General features: G+C 37.9%; 1 protein-coding gene across 2 annotated transcripts in view; it reads left to right on the top strand.

The window, feature by feature from the left end:
- ME1 (malic enzyme 1) overlaps positions 1-24,503 on the top strand; it is a 235,895-nt gene that overhangs the window by 75,355 nt on the left and 136,037 nt on the right. For both annotated transcript variants that reach the window (XM_057489334.1, XM_057489335.1), the window contains exon 4: positions 13,351-13,426. In XM_057489334.1, coding sequence (XP_057345317.1) covers positions 13,351-13,426 — 76 coding nt within the window. The remainder of the gene's footprint in view (positions 1-13,350; positions 13,427-24,503) is intronic.

The raw sequence follows: 24,503 nt of genomic DNA, 5'->3' as shown, positions 1-24,503 counted from the left end.
TGCTTTAAAATAATGTAATCAGCCAAAACTCTCTAAATACAGGATATTTTTAAAATCACGAAACAATATCTCAATTCACTTCAGTAAATATTTTGAGTACCTGTAGTATATTTGGTCAAGGATAACAATGAATTACATGTTCCCTTTAGGCTACCAAACAGTTCAGTAGGTCTTTAATTTTCCACTTATCATCCCTCTTTTTTCAGGTAATAACTCACATGACCTGATACTTAACTTTGTGCCTGATACTACAAGAAATAGTGGGGAAAAATCACATAAGAACATTAAAGGATTAAAAAATCCATTTGTATTTTTCAAAAAGTCTGTTTTCTTTGGAAGTAAAATTTCTCCATTCACATTTCCTGTAGTTCTGCTGGTAGGTAGTGTATATTATATAGGAAAATGAAAACAAAGTTGGAAAATTCTCTTTTGCTATCTTAGGAGTGGAAAAGATGATATCATAGAGTCAGAAGTTACTGAGTCAAACTTACTGGTCATTCTAGAACAAATTTTTACATATTTGTAAATTACTGAGGCAAGAAAAGTTAACTGATGGGTTTAAGGTTTCAGAGCAGTGACTAAAACTCCTAATCCTATCCAGTGCCCTCCTATAGTATGAATAAAAAAATATGTGCCACTGATTGAAATGTTACATGTGTTAGTTTTATAAATCAGTGTCCTAAAAGGTGAGACCAACGTATGTTGCTTTATTGTATGTTAGTTCATTATATGAAAATATTTAAATAACTCCTTTGAAATTAGAGAAACAAATGCAACAGCAATAGAAAATGTATAGAGGCCATGAAAGTAGCAGAATTAATAATTAAATATTAATTTCTAGTACAAAGTACATGGAAATAGAGAACCAAGTTTATTAATATGCTTGCAGAAATCATTAAAACATGGTTTTTGTGCCATGGTTCTACCATTTTAAAGATTTGTTTCTTGGCAAAGAGTGTGGAGCCAAGGGGAATGTCAAAGAAAGGACCGTCAGTTCCCAGAAGGTCATCACATGATCCGTATCTCTATTCCCTCCTGTCTACTCTCTTTTTACATCTCATAAGTTTCAAACCTTCTTGTTAGACATTTGATTTACCTCTCCAATTCTCAACCTTCCTACTTTAATCATTAGTCTGTGGCTTTTCTCTTTCACCATGACATATGTTGAGCTATTTGTCGTTGGGACTGGCCCCAGGCCTCTTCTTATTTGTGAATAGGAAATGCTGACTGGACGTAGCTTGGTCCCCGGGCTCCACCTCATATTCTACTCTCCCTAGTCAGCTGCAGACTCAGCTGGTTTATAATGCCTCTGTATACTAGTAGTTAGAAAGAGCTTATGTCTCATAGTAAAAAGGAAGGAGCACTGCTCTAGGTTTCAGAAGATCACAGAGTTTTTGTTGTACCTCTACCAGTAAGTAGCTGTTACTAGCTAGAGAAGAATTACTCAGCCCCCTTCTCAAAGAGAAATATATTTACTTTTATTTGACTTTTCCCTTAAAAGTATAAAATAAAGTCATTTTTTGAAAGAGCCAAAATGTAGGAAAAGTACAAAGACTAGTTACAATAATCTAGAATTGACATTTCTTAACACTGTATCACATCAGCTAAAAAAAAATGAATGGTAACATCATTTGGACCCCCAGCCTTACTCGCATTACCATTACCAACTCCTCAAGGCACTTATTTATCCATTCGTCATTGCCAGCTTGCAAAAAATATCTGAAAATATAAATAGCATTAGATTAGATGAACATTAAGTTATAATAATGTGATTGTTATGACTAAACTAAGCTGTGAAAAATGAATTCTTTTTAAAGTGGATGGTTCTTTTATTCATCCAAAAATGTTCCTATTTTCTCATATACTATCTCTGGGACATTACTACATTCTTGTAAAAGAATACTGCCTTTGCCTTCTTTTGGAGTTAAAAATATTGAATTGTAACAGCTAGCACATTCCCACCATTTGGAAGAATATTCACAATCTTAGTAGTCACTTTTGATTTCTGGAAACTATAACGCATGCTAAATTGCTATGGATTGGTGATTGGGTCACAGAAGTGACAACACAACTGTTCAGCAGTATGCAGATAGTCCTCTTGTATTTCCCCTGGTGTCTATCTAGCACTGTGTCACATCTATCACAAAGTAAATACAAATATAAATGATGGAATGAATATCCAAATTATACTTCTATATGCACACCATATTAGTAACACACTAACTGTACTGCTGTGTAATATTTGTTACAGCAATACATACAATACAGTTAGTGTGTTACTAATATAAGTATTATGTATATAAGAAGGAACACTTTGCTTAAGACAGCTTATTAGCTTACAGTTATAGGTCAGAAATCTGGCATGGTGTGGTTGGTTTCTACATTTAGGGTATCACAAGGCTAAAATCAAGGGGTCAGCCAAATTAAGTACTGGTCTGGAGACTTGCAGAAAAATCTGATTCCAAGCTCATTATTATTGATAAAATTCAGTTCCTTGTGATTGTAGGACTCAGGTCCTTGGTTTCTTGCTGGTTGTCAGCTAGAGACTGCTCTCAGCTGTTAGAATTAGCTCTTATTCTTTGCCACTTGGCCCCCTCTATCTAAATTTGAAACTGTACTTGAATCCTTATTCTTTGAACCTCGACTTCCCCTTCTGTGACCAGCTGGGGAAATTTCTTTGCCTTTAAAGAGGGCAGGACCACCCAGATAATCTTACTATCTGCAGACCAACTGCACTATCTAACATAACCTAATCAGAGTAAAATCCGTACTATTGAGCTGTAAGCATTATCTTCAATAAAGAAAGTGAATTCCCAAGATTATCATTGCTGAACAAAATCAGATAGTTACACAAAAATACCACAAATGTTAGTAATAGTAGGATACTGTACAATAGTAAAAAAGAAAAATCTTACTTTTAAAAGTAGTTGACAAGAGGAAATGGGAAGTCTGCCTTATTCTTCTGACCTTTAAGAAGTTTTTTTACTTCTGTAAAAGGACTGGTTTCAGTCACAGGGATATTACCCTCCACTGGCCTCTGCACCTTCCACAGGGTCCCTCCCCACTTACAGGCTCTGTCTTATTCTAGTAAACCAGACTGAAGCCTGAAGCACTGAAACTACTTTATTTACCTTTCTTCCTGGTGTGATTTTACAATTTGCAATTTTTCCTCAGACTTGGTGGCCCTGGAGCTGTTAATTGGTTCTCTCATTATTTCTCAGTTTCTCTGCTGTCATCAAGGTCCGTTGCCCTGTCTTAGCACTGATTTCTCAGATTGCTGATCTCTGGACACTCAAGTGTTCCAAGTCTGAGAACTGGGCATTTGCTCTGGCACTTGCTGTACTTTCCCAGGGGCTTTTCTCCTAAATATTGATTCTTCTACCTATTCCTTGGCCTTGTCATTTTTCAGAAGACCCCAGAATTATATGCAGTGACCACATTCTCCTGAGTGTTCTTTATTCCAGATTTTTTGTTGAAGTGTTTTACCCACCATTGGGTCAGCTATTGCCATATTAGCTGAACCACCTCCTTTCTCCTTACCTATGTTCTATTATTTCCTGTATCTTTCTTTTCTTTCTGTAAGAAATGCAGAATTCCTGATTTCAAAAGTTCATAATCTAAGGATAGACATAAAAGAAAGTGAAAATTTATATGAAAAATATGACAAATGTTATATTAAAGAAAAACAGCAAAGTTTGTGGATTACAGAGAGATTCCAGCTCAGCTTGAATGTGGGTCAGGAAATATTTCCAAGAGGAGGTAACACTCACACTGCCTCTGATAAGTAATGAGGAGCTAGCTTGACAGTGAAGGAGCTGGAAGTATTGGAGGGATGCCCAGACGAATCCTTAAAAGATCATCCAGAGTCGGAAACCAGATAGCTTACAGTCTGAATTAGTTGATCAAATGCCAAGAGCAAGGATCAGACCAAAAATGGGAGATAAAGCTAAAATATCAGATATCCAGCAGAAGCAGAGGCAGCATGGACCTTGAAAATGAGTCCAAGAGTGGGATCAAGGCAGAGTTCCTATGCTTTCACTGTGCATTAGAGTGAAAAAGAGAACTTTGATTTGAATGTGGAGAATTAACAGCATTTAAGGGTTAAACAGAAACAGAGGAGATTGTGACAAAGACTGAGAAGTGGCCAAGAGTGACAGCATGAAGATAACTGGACAGCATGCAGACGGAGACACTGGCACTTCATTCACTAGTGAATAATGGATAGTGGAAGGAAATGTATAGGTGGATAGCGAAATGCTGAAAGTCTCTATTTTATCTTCAGAGTAACAAACGTATGCTAATCAGATGAGAGAATAGAGGGGTGGAATGGAGACAGGAAAAATAGGAAGTAGCTCTCATGGAAGGTACTCAAGAGTCATGAGTCATATGTGAGGACCTAGCTGACACCAGAGAGACTGAAGTTTTAATGGATCTAACACACCTAGTTGTGTGAGCATTTCAAGCACCATTCTACAGTAGGGCTTGAGGAAAAGAGAAGGCAGATAGATAGAGATTTGGGGCTTTTCAGAAAGGTGTGACAGAAAGAAAAACACAAGGGAGTTAAGAATGGTTGGCAGAATGGATATAACCTAGCTGAAAAAAGAAGGAAATTTAATCAAGACAGACCGATAATTTGGAGGAAAAAAATAAAAGCAGGTGTGAAAAGACAGAAGACATTACTGAAGTCAAAGTGTAGTTAAACCAGAAGTGTGATATTTGGAAATGTATGAAGTAGGATATTAGATCCTCACATCACAGATTGTACTGAAATTTTAGATAAATTTATGGAACTGAATAAAAAATGTGAATATACATCTCTGTGTGTGTATATATATATATATATATATATATAAATATATACACACACACACATAATGTATAAAGTATGTATGTACACATATATTCTCTAGCTCTGTCCATTGAATTAGCCTGGAGTAGCAATACCCCAGTAACAATGAGCCCATCTAGCACTCATATCTAAATACTGTTCTCCATCAAAAGGAACCAAAACTCCTGTGCCAGGATAATAAAAGTTGACCTTGGGACTTCTTGTACCAGAAGATAAAGAAGTGCTCAAAGAATGATGGCATTTTGTTAAAAGAACACAGAAGCCAGTATGAAGGGACTCCCAGGAGCCAAATATGAGACATTTTGAGCATAAAATAAATAATGTGCTATAGATTAAAATCTATTGAATAAAACAATGAACACAAGCTTACACTGATATGAATATATAAGTAAATAAATTGAAAGTTGGAAGGAGCAACAGAGAATTCAGGGAGTTTTGAAGACTCTTCCCATGAAATACTTGCTAAATACAAAGCAGAGAAAGAGTAACTTTGCAGTGAAGAAGGCTGGAAGACATCACCTTAATCAAGAGGTCAAAGAGAACATCATCAATAATGGGACAAACCAGGAATGGTGCCACCTTACTGGATGCAGTGAGAACAAGCCAGTGTCACTCTTGTGATGTTCCTGCTAAAGATGTGTAATCTGATTCTAGTCATGAGAAATAACCCACAAACCCAAACGGAAGGATATTCTATAAGAACACTGACTTGTAACTTCAAAAATATTAAGGTCACAAAAGTCAAGGAAAGACAGTGGAAATGTTCCAGATTGAAGAGGACCAAAGAAATATGAAAGCTGAATACAATGTAGGATTTTCAGCTGGGTATTTTCTTACAAAGGACATCATTGGGAAAGATGGTGAAATATGAATGTGTCTGAGGATCAGTTGACAGCAATGTATCAATATTAATTTTCTGGTTATAATTATATAGGAGAATCTGTAGGAAATGTACTAAGTTAAATCGTAGTGAAGAGGCCTCATGTTGGCTACTTAATTCTCAAATAGTTAAGGACTAAAACAATTCTTTGTAATACATTTAGAAGAATTCTTCTAAGCATTTACTGCAGGATAAGAATATTGATCCATGCTTTCATAACATTGTCCTCCCTTGAATTCTTTTGGCTTCAGAAATACGGGTTGGTCTACCTGTTTATTGTTTTTTTGTCAAGGACTCTTATTCATCCTATTCCTTTATTGTGGATACTAATTTGTAATGCTTTCCCCTTGGCCTTTCTGTCTTCTTCTTTCTCTTTAGTAATTTCTTTTACTCCTTTCAACTCAAGTATATCACTCCTCACTCTGTATCCTAGGGATCTCCTCATCTTGGACCTACATTTTGCCTGAATTTAGCTTTCTTTAGTACTTCTTTTCCCATCATCCCAGTCTGCCTGGATAAGTCAACCTTGGGTTAACTCCCAAGGCTTAGTAGTGCGTAGTCACATTTTGTGAAAAATATAGGGTCTAATTTTCTTACTTCAAAGATAGTAAAATGAGCTTTTATAGTGGAAGAGAGGATTATTACAGAAAATGTAGAGTGGTTACCTACCACTGGGTCAGGAGCAGGGTCATGAATGTATTTCCAGAAGAAATACATCTAGTTAGAATAGAAAGTTGCATGTTAGAAAATGAACTCTATTATATAATTATTTACTTTTGGTGTCATTAATGTACATTTACATGAACAACATTGTGGTTATTACATTCCCCCCATTATCAAGTCCCCACCACATACCACATGACAGTCACTGTCCGTCAGCGTATTAAGATGCTGTAGAGTCACTACTTGTCTTCTCTGTGTTGTACAGCCTTTGCCCTGCCCCCCCTCCACATTATGTGTGCTAACCATAATGCCCCTTTTTCTCCTTATCCCTCCTTTCCCACCCATCCTCTCCAGTCCCTTTCCCTTTGGTAACTGTTAGTCCATTCTTGGGTTCTGTTAGTTTACTGCTGTTTTGTTCCTTCAGTTTTTGCTTTGTTCTTATACTCCACAGATGAGTGAAATCAGTTGATACTTGTCTTTCTCCATCCTGCTTATTTCACTGAGCATAATACCCTCTCGCTCCATCCATGTTGTTGCAAATGGTAGGATTTGTTTTCTTCTTATGACTGAGTAATATTCCATTGTGTATATGTACCACATCTTCTTTATCCATTCATCTACTGATGGACACTTAGCTTGCTTCCATATCTTGGCTATTGTAAATAGTGCTGCAATAAACATAGTGGTGCATATGTCTTTTTCAAACTAGGCTGCTGCATTCTTAGGGTAAATTCCTAGGAGTGGAATTCCTGGATCAAATGGTTTTTCTATTTTGAGTTTTTTTAGGAATCTCCATACTGCTTTCCACAAAGGTTGAACCAATTTACATTCCCACCAGCAGTGTAGGAGGGTTCCTCTTTCTCCACAACCTTGCCAACATTTGTTGTTGTCTGTCTTTTGGATGTTGGCCATCCTAACTGGTGTGAAGTGATATCTCATTGTGGTTTTAATATGCATTTCTCTGATGATTAGTGATGGGGAGCATCTTTTCATGTGCCTGTTGGCCATCTGAATTTCTTCTTTGGAGAAGTGTGTCTGTTCAGATCCATTGCTTTTTGTTTGTTGAGGTGCATGAGTTCTTTGTATATTTTAGATGTCAACACCTTATCGGATATGTCATTCATGAATATATTCTCCCATACTGTAGGATATCTTTTTGTTTTACTGTTGGTGTCCTTTGCTCTACAGAAGGTTTTTAGTTTGATATAGTCCCACTTGTTCATTTTTGCTTTTGTTTTCCTTGCCTGTGGAGATATGTTCATGAAGAAGCTGCTCAAGTTTTTGTCCAAGAGATTTTTGCAATGTTGGAGGTCGCAGGGTTGATACTTGGGGGGAGTAAAGAGCTGTATCCTGCTTCCTGGCTGCTATGCCTGTCTCCATTGCCTGAACCAATGGGCCGAACACACAGGTGTAAGCCTATATTTTTTGTGTTTGTAGCTGTCATAGGCGGGGCTTCCTCTGGCTCGCCTGATGCCAGGGCAGGGGTTGCTGGTTTGTTAGCCTGAGCCAGGTGCACGCTAGCTGGGAGGAAGACACATCAGGCTGCATATCATGTTGGGGGTCCTTGCTGTTGCGTAGCCAGCCATGGGGATGGAGCACCTGAAGATCGTTTTAACTCCCAACCTGCTGGGCAGAGTGCACCTGGGCAATTTTGTGTACCTGTGCTTTCTCCTTAGCAGTAAGCTCTGTGTAATCCTTGCCCCTTTAGCAAGGATAGCAAAAAGCACCCTTGCTTTTAGGAAGTCTCTCAGATCAACCAGATATGAATCCCTGTTTTCCACAAGCAGCTGGAATCTCTGGGTATTCCGCGTGTCTTAGCTTTCCAACCCCACTAAATCACCAGAGCACCATTGCAAAGTAGGTTTGTGCTTCCAGAGGAGATCTCCAGGGCTAGGTGTTCAGCAGTCCCAGGCCTCCACTCCCTCCTTGCTCTGTTTCTCTTCCTCCTGCCGGTCAGCTGTGGTCAGGGAAGTGTTTGGGCCCCACTGGGTCACAGCTTTGCTAAGTTACCCTGTTCCATGAGGTCTACTCTTTTCTTCAGGTGTATGCAGTCTGGTCCAGCCTTCTCTCCTGTTGCTCTTTCAGGATTAGTTGTATTAATTATATTTTCATATTATATGTGGTTTTAGGAGGAGGTCTCTCTCTCACCTCTCACGCCACCATGTTTAATCCAATCTCTAACATTAGGATTATCTTGAAACTATTGCCAGGAAATGCAATCCAGGGAGATCTCCCTGTATGCCAGGTGAGACTTCAACCTGAGAGAAGGTTCTTGATTGATCAGGAAAGAATTTATGAGCAGGACAAGCAGTTACAAGCAGAGAGTAGTTGAGTAAAGCAGAAGTAGATACTCAAAGAGGGAGTGCAGTCATGCTCCAGAGATAAGCAAACTTTGAACTCTATTTTGATATGAAATAAACATCATCAGGGATATTATCTGTATCAACATGAAGAAGTAAGAGTATTATCTCATCTTATAAATCTGTTTTGAAGAATTGAACATATACAATGTTAGAGTTTATGAGAAAAGTTTGAATTATATATATGAGAAAATGATCCACATTTCAGAATTCTCAGTTCTAACATGAAATAGACACAAAAATATGAGTGTTTAATTGACCTGTTTAATATACTTTGAATAAATATTAAATATTTTGAGCAAATTGATGAATAAGAACATGAACATAGAAAAAGTGTTTATTGTAATTCTATCCATTAAAAATATAATTGGTACTTAACTTTCTCTTCTAAACTTTTCATTTTAAAAGTGTAAATAAATATATATATTGAATATTTTCATATCCAGCTCTATACCAGCAACTGTGAGTCATTTATGTGCTGAATCGTTGTTAGATATCTCATTAGGTTTCTGACCAAGAAGATGTTCCAAAAATGTTATCTCAAAATGCTTGACTTTGGTGAGATATTACAGATCCTTCATTTATTGAGCTCTCCTTGAGAGTAAGCGTTTTTGCCATAAATGAATCTCTGCTCAGTGCAAGAGATTACAGGTAGCCAATGGTTGTCCCATTGAAGTTGTACTCATATCCTTGTACAATAAATTTTGACATTTAATTTCTTGTAAATTTAAATGTACGTGAAAATATAAACATTGTCCCTCTTGTTTAAAGAGATACTCTTTCCTGAGACCACTGTTACTTGGTGGAAAACCTTAGCTAACTAGTAAGTTCCCAAGAAATATTATTTAATGGTGTATTGCCAAGAACGTCTTAGCTAATTCAACAAAACTGTCATCTTTAAAAGGCCTGAATATATTTCATTTTAATTGTACAATTGTTTATTCAGAGCTTGTTGACTGTTGGATGTGGTAGGGACCAAACAGAATATATGACTTATAAAGAACTTATAATCATTTAGGAACAACAAAATAAATACATATGAAATGGCAAAAAAAAAACCCAGGAAAGAATATAATTTAGTGCCAACTTGGTAAATTAATATTTCTGTTGAGTCAGACAGTCATCAGTAATCTGTCTGCAGGACTCAGAGTCATCATCTAATTTTTGGTTACTTGATAAGTCAGTATAAATCTAGGCTTATTTCATGTCTTCTGTACTTTAAAAAAATTTGATTATAGGAACCTTAACTTTTCAACACTGAAGTCAGCACATATTGTTGGACACAGTGTGTGCCAGCACACTTGTAGGCCTTGGCATTACAAATGTGAGCAAAATAGAGAGTTTCTGTTCTTAAAAAACTTGTCTTTTTTGTGTGTATATGTGTGCTGGGGGTGAGGGCAGGGAGACAGTAAACATGTGAAGAAATAAAAAGTCAATTTCAGATACTTATAAATATTACTGAGATGGTAAAGATGTTAGTGTGGGGGTGCTTTGACCGCTGTTGTCAGAGAGAGCAGCCTGTCTGAGGAACTAAGGTATGTGCACTGAGACCTAAACATGAGAGGGATCAATTATATATAAGCATGCAGATTTACAGTTTGGAGCTCAAGAGAGTAGTCTAGGTTGAAGACAGATGTTTGAACGTCATCATTATGAACATGTTATTTAAAGCTATGTTGAGCACAGTTGAGAGTCAAGTAAGATGAGAGTTAAGGGTTGACCTTTGTCTTTAGTCAGACGTAAGTCACTAGTGACTTTGATGAGAGTTGTTTTTGTGGAAAAGTGAAGGAGTAAAGCCTTATTAGTAGAATGAAGAGAGAATGGGTCGTGGAGGGTTCGGGGGGAGTGGTCAGGAAACAGTAAGAATACACAAGTCTTTGAAGACTTACGCTATGAAGGAGAGGAAAATAGGGACAAGATCAAGTCTTTCCAAAAGATGGGTAATATTAAGGCATAATATTGTTATGCAATAAGAATGATCTAGTAGAGAAAGTGATGGTGTAGCATAGAGACAGGATAATTGCAGGATTGAAGCCTTTGAAAGCTGAGATGGGATAGGATCCAGAGCATAAGTGGAAGGATGGCCTTGATAATAGGAAACTTCTGTCTACAAAAGACACTGTCAAGAGAAAAGACAGACCATATACTGGGAGAAGATATGTGCAGAAGACATATCTGATAAAGGACTATTACCCAAAATAATACAAAGAACTCTTAAAAACTCAACAATAAGAAAAAAAAGAACCCAATTAAAAAATGAGCCAAAGGCATTACAAATCAGGAGAGTGGTTATTCTTAGGAGGGAGGGGTTTTTGACTGGGAGAAAACTTGTGGAGGGCTTCTGGGTAGCTGACAAGATTCTCTCTTTTCACCAAAAGAGATATACAGATGGCCAATGAGTATATGAAAAGATGTTTCACACTGTATGTCATCAGGGAAGTATAAACTAAAACAGCACTGAGATACTACTATTCGTTTATTAGAAAAGCCAAAATCAAGAGTAGTGAGACCACCAGATGAAGACGAGTATGTGGAGTAACAGGAAAGCTCATTCATTGCTGCAGGGAATGCGGAATGGTACAGCCACTTAGGAAGATAGTTTGTGGGTTCTTACAAAAATACGCTCTTATCAGATGAGCCAATAACTGCTCCTGGTATTTACCCAAAGAAGTTAAAAACAATGTCCACATAAAAACCTGCACATGAATGTTTATAGTGACTTTACACATAATTGCCAAAACTTGGGAACAAACAAGATGTTGTTTAGTGAGCAAATGGACAAATAAACTGGGACACAAACAATTGAATATTATTCGCTGCTAAAAAGAAATGAGCTCTCTCAAACCATGAAAAGACCTGGAGAAACCTTAAGTGCATATTCACTAAATGAAAAAGCCAATCTGAGAAGGCTATAAACTGTATGATTCAAACTATATGATGTTCTGAAAAATGCAAAACTGTGAAGACAGTACAAAGATCAGCAGTTGCCAAGGGATTAAGAGACGGAGGGATGAAGAGGTGTTGTACACAGGACTTTTAGAGTAGTGAAAATACTCAGTGTGATACCACGATGATGGATACATGTCATTATACATTTGTCCAAACCCATAGAATATACAACACCAAGAGAACGATAATGTAAACTATGTACTTTGGTGACAATGATGTGTCAGTTTAGGTTCATCAGTTGTAAAAAATGTAGTGCTGTGGTGGGGGATGTTGATAACACAGGAGTTTATGCATATGTGGGGTCAGGGAGTATATGGGAAATCTCTTATCTTCTGCTCAATTTTGCCATGAACCTAAAACTTCCCTAAAAAGTAAAAAATTTAGATATTAAACAGCAGCAGCTGCTAGAAATCACAGAAAGGACTATAAGATATTATGAATCTTCTGATAACACCAAACCATGAAGTGTCTTGAAAAAAAACTGAACACATAAAAAATAACTAATTGAGTCTTTTAATTCAGTTACCAATTTTCCAAGAAATTCAGGGGAAAGATTAACGTGGTAATCTGTGCAATAAGGATACAGTCAGCAAATCTAGATTATGGGAAACTTTACCAGACAAATGAAATAGTGGTGTCTGGGAATGGTTTATCATTTTGATGATAAAACTATAAATTAAGGAAAGGAACCATAAAAGCCAAGACAGTGGTTATTCTTAGGAGGAAGGAGTTTTTGATTGGGAGAAAACATGGTGGGGGGCTCCTGGGTAGCTGACAAGATTGTGTCTGTTCAAATGAGTTACGTAGAAGGGTGGTTGCCTTACAATTCATTAAGTTATACATTTGTTGTATGTGGTTCTCTGGATTTGAGTAATATTTAACAATACTAAAGTACAACTTTTAAGTGAGGTTACAACATTTAAAATTAAAAATATTTTTTTTAAAGTTAATTTTTAGCTTTCTTAGGAAATGGGGGCAGGAACTGAGCAGTTAAAGACTTCAGTTGAGAGTGTAAGTAAGAGTTAGAAACAGCAACTAAGGCCGTAAATCTAAGAATCAAGTAAATTCCACATGAAAGGACTGCTCAGCATTAATGAGGCACTTCAGAGTGTCAAATACATGTTCTTATCTGCACACTGTGACTATAATAAGTGGAATATATACTGAACATGTCTATTTACAATACACTTGATGTTTTTAAATGTGTTTTTACATGTTATTTAATAAAAGACTGTAAATGTATCTATGGTATTGATAATACTTAAATTCTCTGTATATAAAAACAGTGAATGTTTCTGTAAATAAAAAGTATTTAAGATTAATGCAATATTGGGGGGGAGTCTAGTAATGTTGCTCATGTAACATAATGCTCATGTTACATTAATTGGTAGATTAATGATACCAAAATTAAAAAAAAGAATATGCAATATATGTATGAATCGAACTTTACTGTAGATGTCAATGCATTTTTAAAGTAATTTCTCCCTTACAGTTGAGATTCCTGTCCCTTATTTGTTTAAGGATATAATTTTCAATAGTTTAATAAAAATGGAGATAAACTGATTAGAAAATTTTAAAAAATGTTCATGATAGTTTCACAAGTTGAAGTAAATTAAAACTACTCTTCTTCTTTTTTTTTTCCCTGTCAGAGGTCTCTTTATTAGTATCCATGATCGAGGGCATATTGCTTCAATTCTTAATGCATGGCCAGAAGATGTCGTCAAGGTAAGTTACGAAGTTTTTCCACTATGGCAAGTTTGTTCTTCTCCCTGCCCTGAAATATATTGACAGTTTTCATGACATTAGGTAACATTCACTAGCTTTTCTAGTGTATGGCTCCTAATTTATTTCCCTTTGATTTTTGCATGGTGGACTAATTTTATTCTGCTACCACTTATGTACTAAGCTTTCCCATTATTTCTAATTTCTTATTATTTCTTTATTCATGGTAAATGATGATAAATGTTGAAGTAGTGTCTGAATTTATTTTAAGCAAAGTCCTTTTTCATATCTGTAGTGTTTAATCATCAATTAAGAGGAATTCAGGGAGGTAAAAAAAAATCTGTTAATTCATTTCCTTTATAATCTAATTTCCCTTTATAATCTAATTTGAGTAAGCAAATGAAAATAAAATAACAATTATATCTGACATTTGGTAACCTCTTTACTTGGATTAACTCGTAATTGTCATGATAATTCAATGAGGAAAGGAAACAGGTGGATTGCACAGTAGTGCCTAGGGGAGTGGAAATTGAATGCAGTCCTCAGAGCACTTGCTTTTTTTTTTTTTGTCTAAAGAGGATTGTTTATTTATTTATTTATTTTTGTAGATAATTATTTTTTATTGAAGGGTAGTTGACACACAGTATTACATTACATTAGTTTCAGGTGTACAACATAGTGATTCAACATTTATATACATGATAATTCTAGGTACCAGCTATCACCATACCAAGTTGTTACAATATTTTGACTATATTCCTTATGCTATACATTACATCCTGGTTACTTATTTATTTTACAATTGGAAGTGTGTACTTTTTTTTTTTTTTTTTTTTTTGTGAGGGCATATCTCATATTTATTGATCAAATGGTTGTTAACAGCAATAAAATTCTGTATAGGGGAGTCAGTGCTCAATGGACAATCATTAATCCACCCCAAGCTTAACTTTCATCAGTCTCCAGTCTTCTGAGGCATAACAAACAAGTTCTTACATGGAGAACAAATTCTTACATAGTGAATAAGTTACATGGTGAACAGTACAAGGGCAGTCATCACAGAAACTTTTGGTTTTGCTCATGCATTATGAACTATAAACAGTTCAAATATGAATACTCATTTGATTTTTATCCTTGATTTGTATGTGAATACCACATTTCTCTCTTTATTATTATTATTTTTAATAAAATGCTGAAGTGGTAGGTAGATACAAGATAAAGGTACAAAACATAGTTTAGTGTTGTAAGAGAGCAAATGTAGATGATCAGGTGTGTGCCTGTAGACTATGTGTTAATCCAAGCTAGACAAGGGCAATAAAACATCCACGTATGCAGAAGATTTCTCACAGAACAGGGGGGTGAGGTTCTAAGCCTCACCTCTGTTGATCCCCAATTTCTCACCTGATGACCCCCCTGCGACTGTGCCTGTCTTAGGTTGTTCCTCCCTTGAGGAATCTTACCCGTCTCTGGCTAACCAGTCATCTTCCGGGGCCATACAGGGAGATGTAAAGTTGGTAAGTGAGAGAGAAGCCTTATTGTTTGAAATGGTTAGCTTTTTACTTCTTTGCATATTTGTGCCCTGTGGCTTCTATGCCCAGCATTTGTCTTGAGGTATCTTTACCACTTGGAAAAATTATGTTACTCAGTGAATTCGATATGAGGCACGAATTCTATTTAAGGGTTGTAATTAGGAAGGAAGAAGAAAAGCTATAGAAGTAGCAGGCGGAAGAAAACATGGGAAGATTGATTATTTCTTTGACATATCTTCTTGTAGAGTAACTTCAGCATGTATAGGTTTTAAGCTACTACTTAAATTGCACACACACATTAACATAATAGGAGTATAGTTACATAACCAAAGCATACCTGTAATTACCAGCCATCTCCAGTGAAACCAAGAAAACCAGTTAGGCACCTTAGGCATTTGTGAAAACTTATCTATGATATGGTGGATAATGTCCAACTGAACAGTCTGAGAGAAATCAGACAAATTAAAACAACCCATTCCTGGGGAATGTTCACATCCCTTATGTTCTTTTAACAGTAAATAGTCTGTAGTTGTAAGATTTTGGAGCGCTACAATTTGCACTTCTCCTAATTCTTGGCTGAGTTCCAACAGTATAGATCCAGTCAAATTTGTTGTTTTACTGTATGCACAGGCCAGCTTAGATATCTCCTTCTTCATTCCCATGGCAAGTCCAGGAACTAGTGGGATGAGTGCATCTACAGCTGTGCAGTGCATGGATCTTTGTTGGGGTTTTTTGATGATCATCTTCTTGCATGAGTCTTCCCGAGAGTGCTGATGTTGGAAGTTCTTTTTCATACCGTATCTCAGTTCATTTTCGGGGTAGCCCAATTAGGCTTTGATCCTCTGTATAAACACAAACAGACCCTTTGCCTACACTTTTATATGTCCTTTATACCCTTGTGTAGAACTCATTGGAGGTCACCACACAGGAACTGCCTTTTTTTTTTTTTTTGTATAACTAATCTACACTTATATGATGAATATTATGTTTACTAGGCTCTCCCCTATACCAGGTCCCCCCTATCAACCCCTTTACAGTCACTGTCCATCAGCATAGCAAAATGTTGTAGAATCACTACTTGCCTTCTCTGTGTTGTACAGCCCTCCCTTTTCTCCCACCCCCCCATGCATGCTAATCTTAATACTAAACTACTTCTCCCCCCCTTATCCCTCCCTACCCACCCATCCTCCCCAGTCCCTTTCCCTTTGGTACCTGTTAGTCCATTCTTGAGTTCTGTGATTCTGTTGCTGTTTTGTTCCTTCAGATTTTCCTTTGTTCTTATATTCCACAGATAAGTGAAATGATTTGGTATTTCTCTTTCTCCGCTTGGCTTGTTTCACTGAGCATAATACCCTCCAGCTCCATCCATGTTGCTGCAAATGGTTGGATTTGCCCTTTTCTTATGGCTGAGTAGTATTCCATTGTGTATATGTACCACATCTTCTTTATCCATTCATCTATCGGTGGACATTTAGGTTGCTTCCAATTCTTGGCTATTGTAAATAGTGCTGCGATAAACATAGGGGTGCACTGATCTTTCTCATACTTGATTGCTGCATTCTTAGGGTAAATTCCTAGGAGTGCAATTCCTGGGTCAAATGGTAAGTCTGTTTTGAGCATTTTGATGTACCTCCATACTGCTTTCCACAATGGTTGAACTAACTTACATTCCCACCAGCAGTGTAGGAGGGTTCCCCTTTCTCCACAGCCTCGCCAACATTTGTTGTTGTTTGTCTTTTGGATAGCAGCCATCCTTACTGGTGTGAGGTGATACCTCATTGTAGTTTTAATTTGCATTTCTCTGATAATTAGCGATGTGGAGCATCTTTTCATGTGTCTGTTGGCCATCTGTATTTCTTTCTTGGAGAACTGTCTGTTCAGTTCCTCTGCCCATTTTTTAATTGGGTTATTTGTTTTTGTTTGTTGAGGCGTGTGAGCTCTTTATATATTCTGGACGTCAAGCCTTTATCAGATGTGTCATTTTCAAATATATTCTGCCATACTGTAGGGTTCCTTTTTGTTCTATTGATGGTGTCTTTTGCTGTACAGAAGCTTTTCAGCTTAATATAGTCCCACTTATTCATTTTTGCTGTTGTTTTCCTTGCCCAGGGAGATATGTTCAAGAAGAGGTCACTCATGATTATGTCTAATTGGTTTTTGCCTATGTTTTCTTCCAAGAGTTTAATGGTTGCATGACTTACATTCAAGTCCTTGATCCATTTTGAGTTTACTTTTGTATATGGGGTTAGACAATGGTCCAGTTTCATTCTCCTACATGTAGCTGTCCAGTTTTGCCAGCACCATCTGTTGAAGAGACTGTCATTTCACCATTGTATGTCCATGGCTCCTTTATCAAATATTTATTGACCATATATGTCTGGGTTAATGTCTGGATTCTCTAGTCTGTTCCATTGGTCTGTGGCTCTGCTCTTGTGCCAGTACCAAATTGTCTTGATTACTATGGCTTTATAGTAGAGCTTGAAGTTGGAGAGTGAGAACCCCCTTCTTTATTCTTCTTTCTCAGGATTGCTTTGGCTATTCGGGGTCTTTGGTGTTTCCATATGAATTTTTGAATTATTTGTTCCAGCTCATTGAAGAAAGTTGCTGGTAGTTTCATAGGGATTGCATCAAATCTGTATATTGCTTTGGGCAGGATGGCCATTTTGACGATATTAATTCTTCCTAGCCATGAGCATGGGATGAGTTTCCATCTGTTAGTGTCCCCTTTAATTTCTCTTAAGAGTGACTTGTAGTTTTCAGAGTATAAGTCTTTCACTTCTTTGGTTAGGTTTATTCCTAGGTATTTTATTTTTTTTGATGCAATTGTGAATGGAGTTGTTTTCCTGATTTCTCCTTCTGTTGGTTTATTGTTAGTGTACAGGAAAGCCACAGATTTCTGTGTATTGATTTTGTATCCTGCAACTTTGCTGTATTCCAATATCAGTTCTAGTAGTTGTGGAGTGGAGTCTTTAGGGTTTTTTATGGAGAGTGTCATGTCATCTGCAAATAGTGACAGTTTAACTTCTTCTTTACCAATCTGGATTCCTTGTATTTTTTTGTTTTGTCTGATTGCTGTGGCTAGGACCTCCAGTACTATGTTAAATAACAGTGGGGAGAGTGGGCATCCCTGTCTAGTTCCCGATCTCAGAGGAAATGCTTTCAGCTTCTCGCTGTTCAATATAATGTTGGCTGTGGGTTTATCATAGATGGCCTTTATTATGTTGAGGTACTTGCCCTCTATTCCCATTTTGCTGAGAGTTTTTATCATGAATGGATGTTGCACTTTGTCAAATGCTTTTTCAGCATCTATGGAGATGATCATGTGGTTTTTGTCTTTCTTTTTGTTGATGTGGTAGATGATGTTGATGGACTTTCGAATGTTGTACCATCCTTGCATCCCTGGGATGAATCCCACTTGGTCATGGTGTATGATCCTTTTGATGTATTTTTGAATTTGGTTTGCTAATATTTTGTTGAGTATTTTTGCATCTGCATTCATCAGGGATATTGGTCTGTAGTTTTCTTTTTTGGTGGGGTCTTTGTCTGGTTTTGGTATTAGGGTGATGTTAGCTTCATAGAATGAGTTTGGGAGTATCTCTTCCTCTTCTGTTTTTTGGAAAACTTTAAGGAGAATGGGTATTATGTCTTCCCTGTATGTATGATAAAATTCCGAGGTAAATCCATCTGGCCCGGGGGTTTTGTTCTTTGGTAGTTTTTTGATTACTGCTTCAATTTCATTGCTGGTAATTGGTCAGTTTAGATTTTCTGTTTCTTTCTGGGTCAGTCTTGGAAGGTTATATTTTTCTAGGAAGTTGTCCATTTCTCCTAGGTTTCCCAGCTTGTTAGCATATAGGTTTTCATAGTATTCTCTAATAATTCTTTGTGTTTCTGTGGGGTCCGTCGTGATTTTTCCTTTCTCGTTTCTGATACTGTTGATTTGTGTTGACTCTCTTTTCTTCTTAATAAGTCTGGCTAGAGGCTTATCTATTTTGTTTATTTTCTCGAAGAACCAGCTCTTGGTTTCATTGATTTTTGCTATTGTTTTATTCTCTCAATTTTATTTATTTCCTCTCTGATCTTTATTATGTCCCTCCTTCTGCTGACCTTAGGCCTCATTTGTTCTTCTTTTTCCAATTTCTATAATTGTGACATTAGACCATTCATTTGGGATTGTTCTTCCTTTTTAAAATATGCTTGGATTGCTATATACTTTCCTCTTAAGACTGCTTTTGCCGTGTCCCACAGAAGTTGGGGCTTAGTGTTGTTGTTGTCATTTGTTTCCATATATTGCTGGATCTCCATTTTGATTTGGTCATTGATCCATTGATTATTTAGGAGTGTGTTGTTAAACCTCCATGTGTTTGTGAGCCTCTTTGCTTTCTTTGTACAGTTTATTTTTAGTTTTATGCCTTTGTGGTGTGAAAAGTTGGTTGGTAGGATTTCAATCTTTTGGAATTTTCTGAGGCTCTTTTTGTGGCCTTGTATGTGGTCTATTCTGGAGAATGTTCCATGTGCACTTGAGAAGAATGTATATCCTGTTGCTTTTGGATGTAGAGTTCTATAGATGTCTTTTAGGTCCATCTGCTCTACTGTGTTGTTCAGTGCTTCTGTGTCCTTACTTATTTTCTGCCCGGTGGATCTATCCTTTGGGGTCAGTGGTGTGTTGAAGACTCCTAGAATGAGTGCATTGCAGTCTATTTCCCCCTTTAGTTCTGTTAGTATTTGTTTCACATATGCTGGTGCTCCTGTGTTGGGTGCATATATATTTAGAATGGTTATATCCTCTTGTTGGACTGAGCCCTTTATCATTATGTAGTGTCCTTCTTTATCTCTTGTTACTTTCTTTGTTTTGAAGTCTATTTTGTCTGATATTAGTACTGCAACCCCTGCTTTCTTCTCGCTGTTGTTTGCTTGAAATATGTTTTTCCATCCCTTGAGTTTTAGTCTGTACATATCTTAGGGTTTGAGGTGAGTTTCTTGTAAGCAGCATATAGATGGGTCTTGCTTTTTTATCCATTCTGTTACTTTGTGTCTTTTGATTGGTGCATTCAGCCGATTAACATTTAAGGTGACTATTGAAAGATATGTACTTATTGCCATTGCAGCCTTTAAATTCGTGGTTACCAGAGGTTCAAGGTTAGCCTGTTTAGTATCTTACTGCCTAACTTAGCTCACTTTTTGAGCTGTTATATACACTGTCTGGAGATTCTTTTCTTCTCTCCCTTCTTATTCCTCCTCCTCAATTCTTCATATGTTGGGTGTTTTGTGCTGTGCTCTTTCTAGGAGTGCTCCCGTCTAAAGCAGTCCATGTAAGATGTTCTGTGGAGGTGGTTTGTGGGAAGCAGATTCCCTCAGCTTTTGTTTGTCTGGGAATTGTTTAATCACACCATCATATTTGAATGATAGTCGTGCTGGATACAGTATCCTTGGTTCAAGGCCCTTCTGTTTCATTGTATTAAATATATCATGCCATTCTCTTCTGTCCTGTAGGGTTTCTGTCGAGAAGTCTGATGTTAGCCTGATGGGTTTTCCTTTATAGGTGAACTTTTTCTCTCTAGCTGCCTTTAAAACTCTTTCTTTGTCCTTGATCTTTGCCATTTTAATTATTATGTGTCTTGGTGTTTTCCTCCTTGGATCCTTTCTGTTGGGGGTTCTGTGTATTTCCGTGGTCTGTTCAATTATTTCCTCCCCCAGTTTGGGGAAGTTTTCAGCAATTATTTCTTCTAGGATACTTGCCATCCCTTTTCCTCTCTCTTCTTCTTCTGATACCCCTATAGTACGGATATTGTTCCTTTTGGATTGGTCACACAGTTCTCTTAATATTGTTTCATTCCTGGAGATCCTTTTATCCCTCTCTATGTCAGCTTCTATGCGTTCCTGTTCTCTGGTTTCAATTCCATCAATGGCCTCTTGCATCCTATCCATTCTGCTTATAAACCCTTCCAGAGTGTGTTTCATTTCTGTGATCACCTTTCTGGCATCTGTGATCTCCCTCCGGACTTCATCCCATTTCTCTTGCGTATTTCTCTGCATCTCTGTCAGCATGTTTATGATTCTTATTTTGAATTCTTTGTCAGGAAGACTGGTTAGGTCTGTCTCCTTCTCTGGTGTTGTCTCTGTGATCTTTGCCTGTAGCTTTGCCTTTTATTGGTGATAGGAATAGTTTGCAGAGCTGGGACGAGTGACGGCTGGAAGAACTTCCCTTCTTGTTGGTTTGTGGCCTCTTCTCCTTGGAGAACAGCGACCTCTAGTGGCTTGTGCTGGGTAGCTGCGCGCAGACAGGGTTTCTGCTTCCTGACCGGCTGCTATGGAGTTTATCTCCGCTGTTGCTGTGGGCGTGGCCTGGCTTGGGCAGCTCCTCCAATGTGTTCGAGTCGTGTTGGAGGGGGAGTGGCTGGGATGCTATTTATCTCCGTAAGGGGCCTCCCTGCTCCCTGCAGCCCAGGGGTTATGGTGCCCAGAGATCCCCGGATTCCCTACCTTTCGATTAAGTGTCCCACCCTGTCCCTTTAAGACTTCCGAAAAGCACCCGCCAAAACAAAACAACGACCACAAAAAAAAAATAATAATAATTTTAAATTAAAAAAAAAAAATGTGGCCCCTCGTTGTTCTTTATTCTACAGCGCTAGCCTCAGGCATCTGCTCTCTAGTCTTGCTGCCCTGTTTCCCTAGTATTGGGTTCCCCATCCCTTTAAGAGTTCCAAAAAGCGCTCGCCAAAAGAAAACAGCAAAAAAAAAAAAAAAAAATGGTTACTCGCTTTTCTGGTGGCCTCTGGCGCCAGGCCTCCGGTGTCCGCTCACTGTTCTTGCTGCCCTGTTTCCCTAGTATTGGCTTCCCTATCCCTTTGAGACTTCCAAAAAGCGCTAGCCAAATCAAAACAGCAGAAAAAAAAAAAAAAGGTCGCTTGCTTTTCTTATGTCATCCGTCGCCCAGCCTCCGGTGTCCGCTCACTGTTCTTGCTGCCCTGATTCCCTAGTATCCAGGGTCCCCGGCGCACACACTATGTCTGCACTCTGGCCCGGATGGCTGGGGCTGGGTGTTCGGCGGTCCTGCGCTCCGTCTCCCTCCCGCTCTGCGTATTCTTCTCCCGCCGGGTGTTGGGGGGATGGGCGCTCGGCTCCCGCCGGGCCGGGGCTTGTATGTTACCCCCTTTGTGAGGCACTGGTTTCTCTCAGGTGCGGATGTGGTCTGGATATTGTCCTGTGTCCTCTGGTCTTTATTCTAGGAAGAGTTGTCTTTGTTATATTTTCATAGATATATGTGGTTTTGGGAGATTTCCACTGCTCTACTCACGCCGCCATCTTCCGATCCCTCCCACTTGCTTTTTTTTTTAAATTAAGGTATCACTGGTACACAGTCTTATGAAGGTTTCACATGAGCAACATTGTGGTTAGAACATTCACGCATATTATCAAGTCCCCCCGCCACCACCACAACCTGTTGCAGTCACTGTCCATCAGCATAGTAAGATGCTTAGAGTCATTACTTGTCTTCTCTGTGCTATACTGTTTCCCTGTGACCCCCTACATTACATATGTTAATCATAATGTCCCTTAACCCCTTTGCCATTCCTCCCCATACACCTTCCCCAACCCCTTTTCTCTTTGATAACTACTAGTCCCTTCTTGGACTCTGTGAGTCTGCTGCTGTTTTGTTCCTTCAGTTTTGCTTTGTTCTTATACTCCACAGATGAGTGAAATAATTTAGTACTGGTCTTTCTCTGCCTGGCTTATTTCACTGAGCATCATACCCTCTAGCTCTATCCATGTTGTTGCAAATGGTAGGATTTGTTTTCTTCTCATGGCTGAATAATATTCCTTGTGCATAAAGTACCATCTCTTCTTTATCCATTCATCCACTGATGGACACTTAGGTTGCTTCCATTTCTTGGTTATTGTAAATAATGCTGCAGTAAACATAGGGTGTGTATGTCTTTTTGAATCTGGAATCTTGTTTTCTTCAGGTAAATTCCTAGGAGTGGAATTCTTGGGTCAAATGGTGTTTGTATTTTTAATTTTTTGAGGAACCTCCATATTTCTTTCCACAATGGTTGAACCAATTTACATTCCCACCAGCACTCTGCATCCTCTCCAGCATTTGTTGTTCTTTGTCTTTTGGATGTTGGCAATCCTAACTGGTGTGAGGTGATATCTCATTGTGTTTTTAATTTTCATTTCCCTCATAATTAGCGATGTGGAGCATCTTTTCATTTACCTGTTCGCCATCTGAAGTTCTTCTTTGGAGAGGTGTCTGTTCAGATCCTCTGGCCATTTTTTAATCGGGTTATTTGCTTTTTGGGTGTTGAGGCATGTGAGCTCTTTGTGTATTTTGGATGTTAACCTCTTATGTGATAAATTGTTTACAAATATATTCTCCCATACTGTAGGATGCCTTTTTGTTCTGCTGATGGTATCCTTTGCTGTACAGAAGCTTTTAGATCAATATAGTCCTATTTGTTTATTTTTGCTTTTGTTTCCTTTGCCCAAAGAAGTGTGTTCAGAAAAAAGTTGCTCGTGTTTACATTCAAGAGAGTTTTGCCTGTGCTTCCTTCTAAGAGTTTATAGTTTCATGACTTACATTCAGGTCTTTGATCCATTTCGAGTTTACTTTTGTGTATGGAGTCTGACAATAATCCAGTTCCATTCTTTTACATGTAGCTGTTCAGTTTTGCCAACACCAGTTGTTGAAGAGGCTGTCATTTTCCCATTGTATATCCATGGCTCCTTTAATGTACATTAATTGACCCTATATGCTTCTGATTATATCTGGGCTCTTTATTCTGTTCCATTGATCTATGGGTCTGTTCTGGTGCCAGTACCAAATTATTTTGATTTCTGTGGCTTCATAGTCGAGCTTGAAGTCAGGGAACGCAATCCCCCCAGCTTTGTTCTTCCTTCTCAGGATTGCTTTGACTATTTGGGGTCTTTTGTGGTTCTATATAAATTTTAGAACTATTTGTTCCAGTTCATTGAAAAATCCTGGTGGCATTTTGATAGAGATTGCATTGAATCTGTAGATTGCTTTAGGCAGGATGGCCATTTTGACAATATTAATTCTTCCTCTCTGTGAGCATGGGATGAACTTCCGTTTTTTGGTGTCTTCTTTAATTTCTCTCAGGAGTGTCTTGTAGTTTTCAGGGAATAGGTCTTTTACCTCCTTGGTTAGGTTTATTCCTAGGTATTTTATTCTTTTTGATGCAGTTGTGAATGGAGTTATTTTCCTGATTTCTCTTTCTGCTAGTTCACCGTTAGTATATAGGAATGCAGCAGATTTCTGTGTATTGATTTTTTATCCCGCAACTTTGCTGAATTCAGCTATTAGTTCTATTAGTTTTGGGGTGGATTTTTTACAGCTTTTTATGTACAATATCATGTCATCTACAAACAGTGACAGTTTGACTTCTTCCTTACCAATCTGGTTGCCTTTTATTTTTTTGTGTTGTCTGATTGCCATGGCTAGGACCTCCAGTACTATGTTGAATAGAAGTGGGGAGAGTGGGCATCCTTGTCTTATTCCTGATCTTAGAGGAAAGACTTTCAGCTTTTTCTATTAA

The sequence above is a fragment of the Manis pentadactyla genome, chromosome 12, assembly GCF_030020395.1.
Source record: "Manis pentadactyla isolate mManPen7 chromosome 12, mManPen7.hap1, whole genome shotgun sequence".
NCBI lineage: Eukaryota > Metazoa > Chordata > Mammalia > Pholidota > Manidae > Manis > Manis pentadactyla.
The sequence above is the reverse complement of the archived record's forward strand: the minus strand, read 5'-3'. Positions and strand labels throughout refer to the sequence as shown.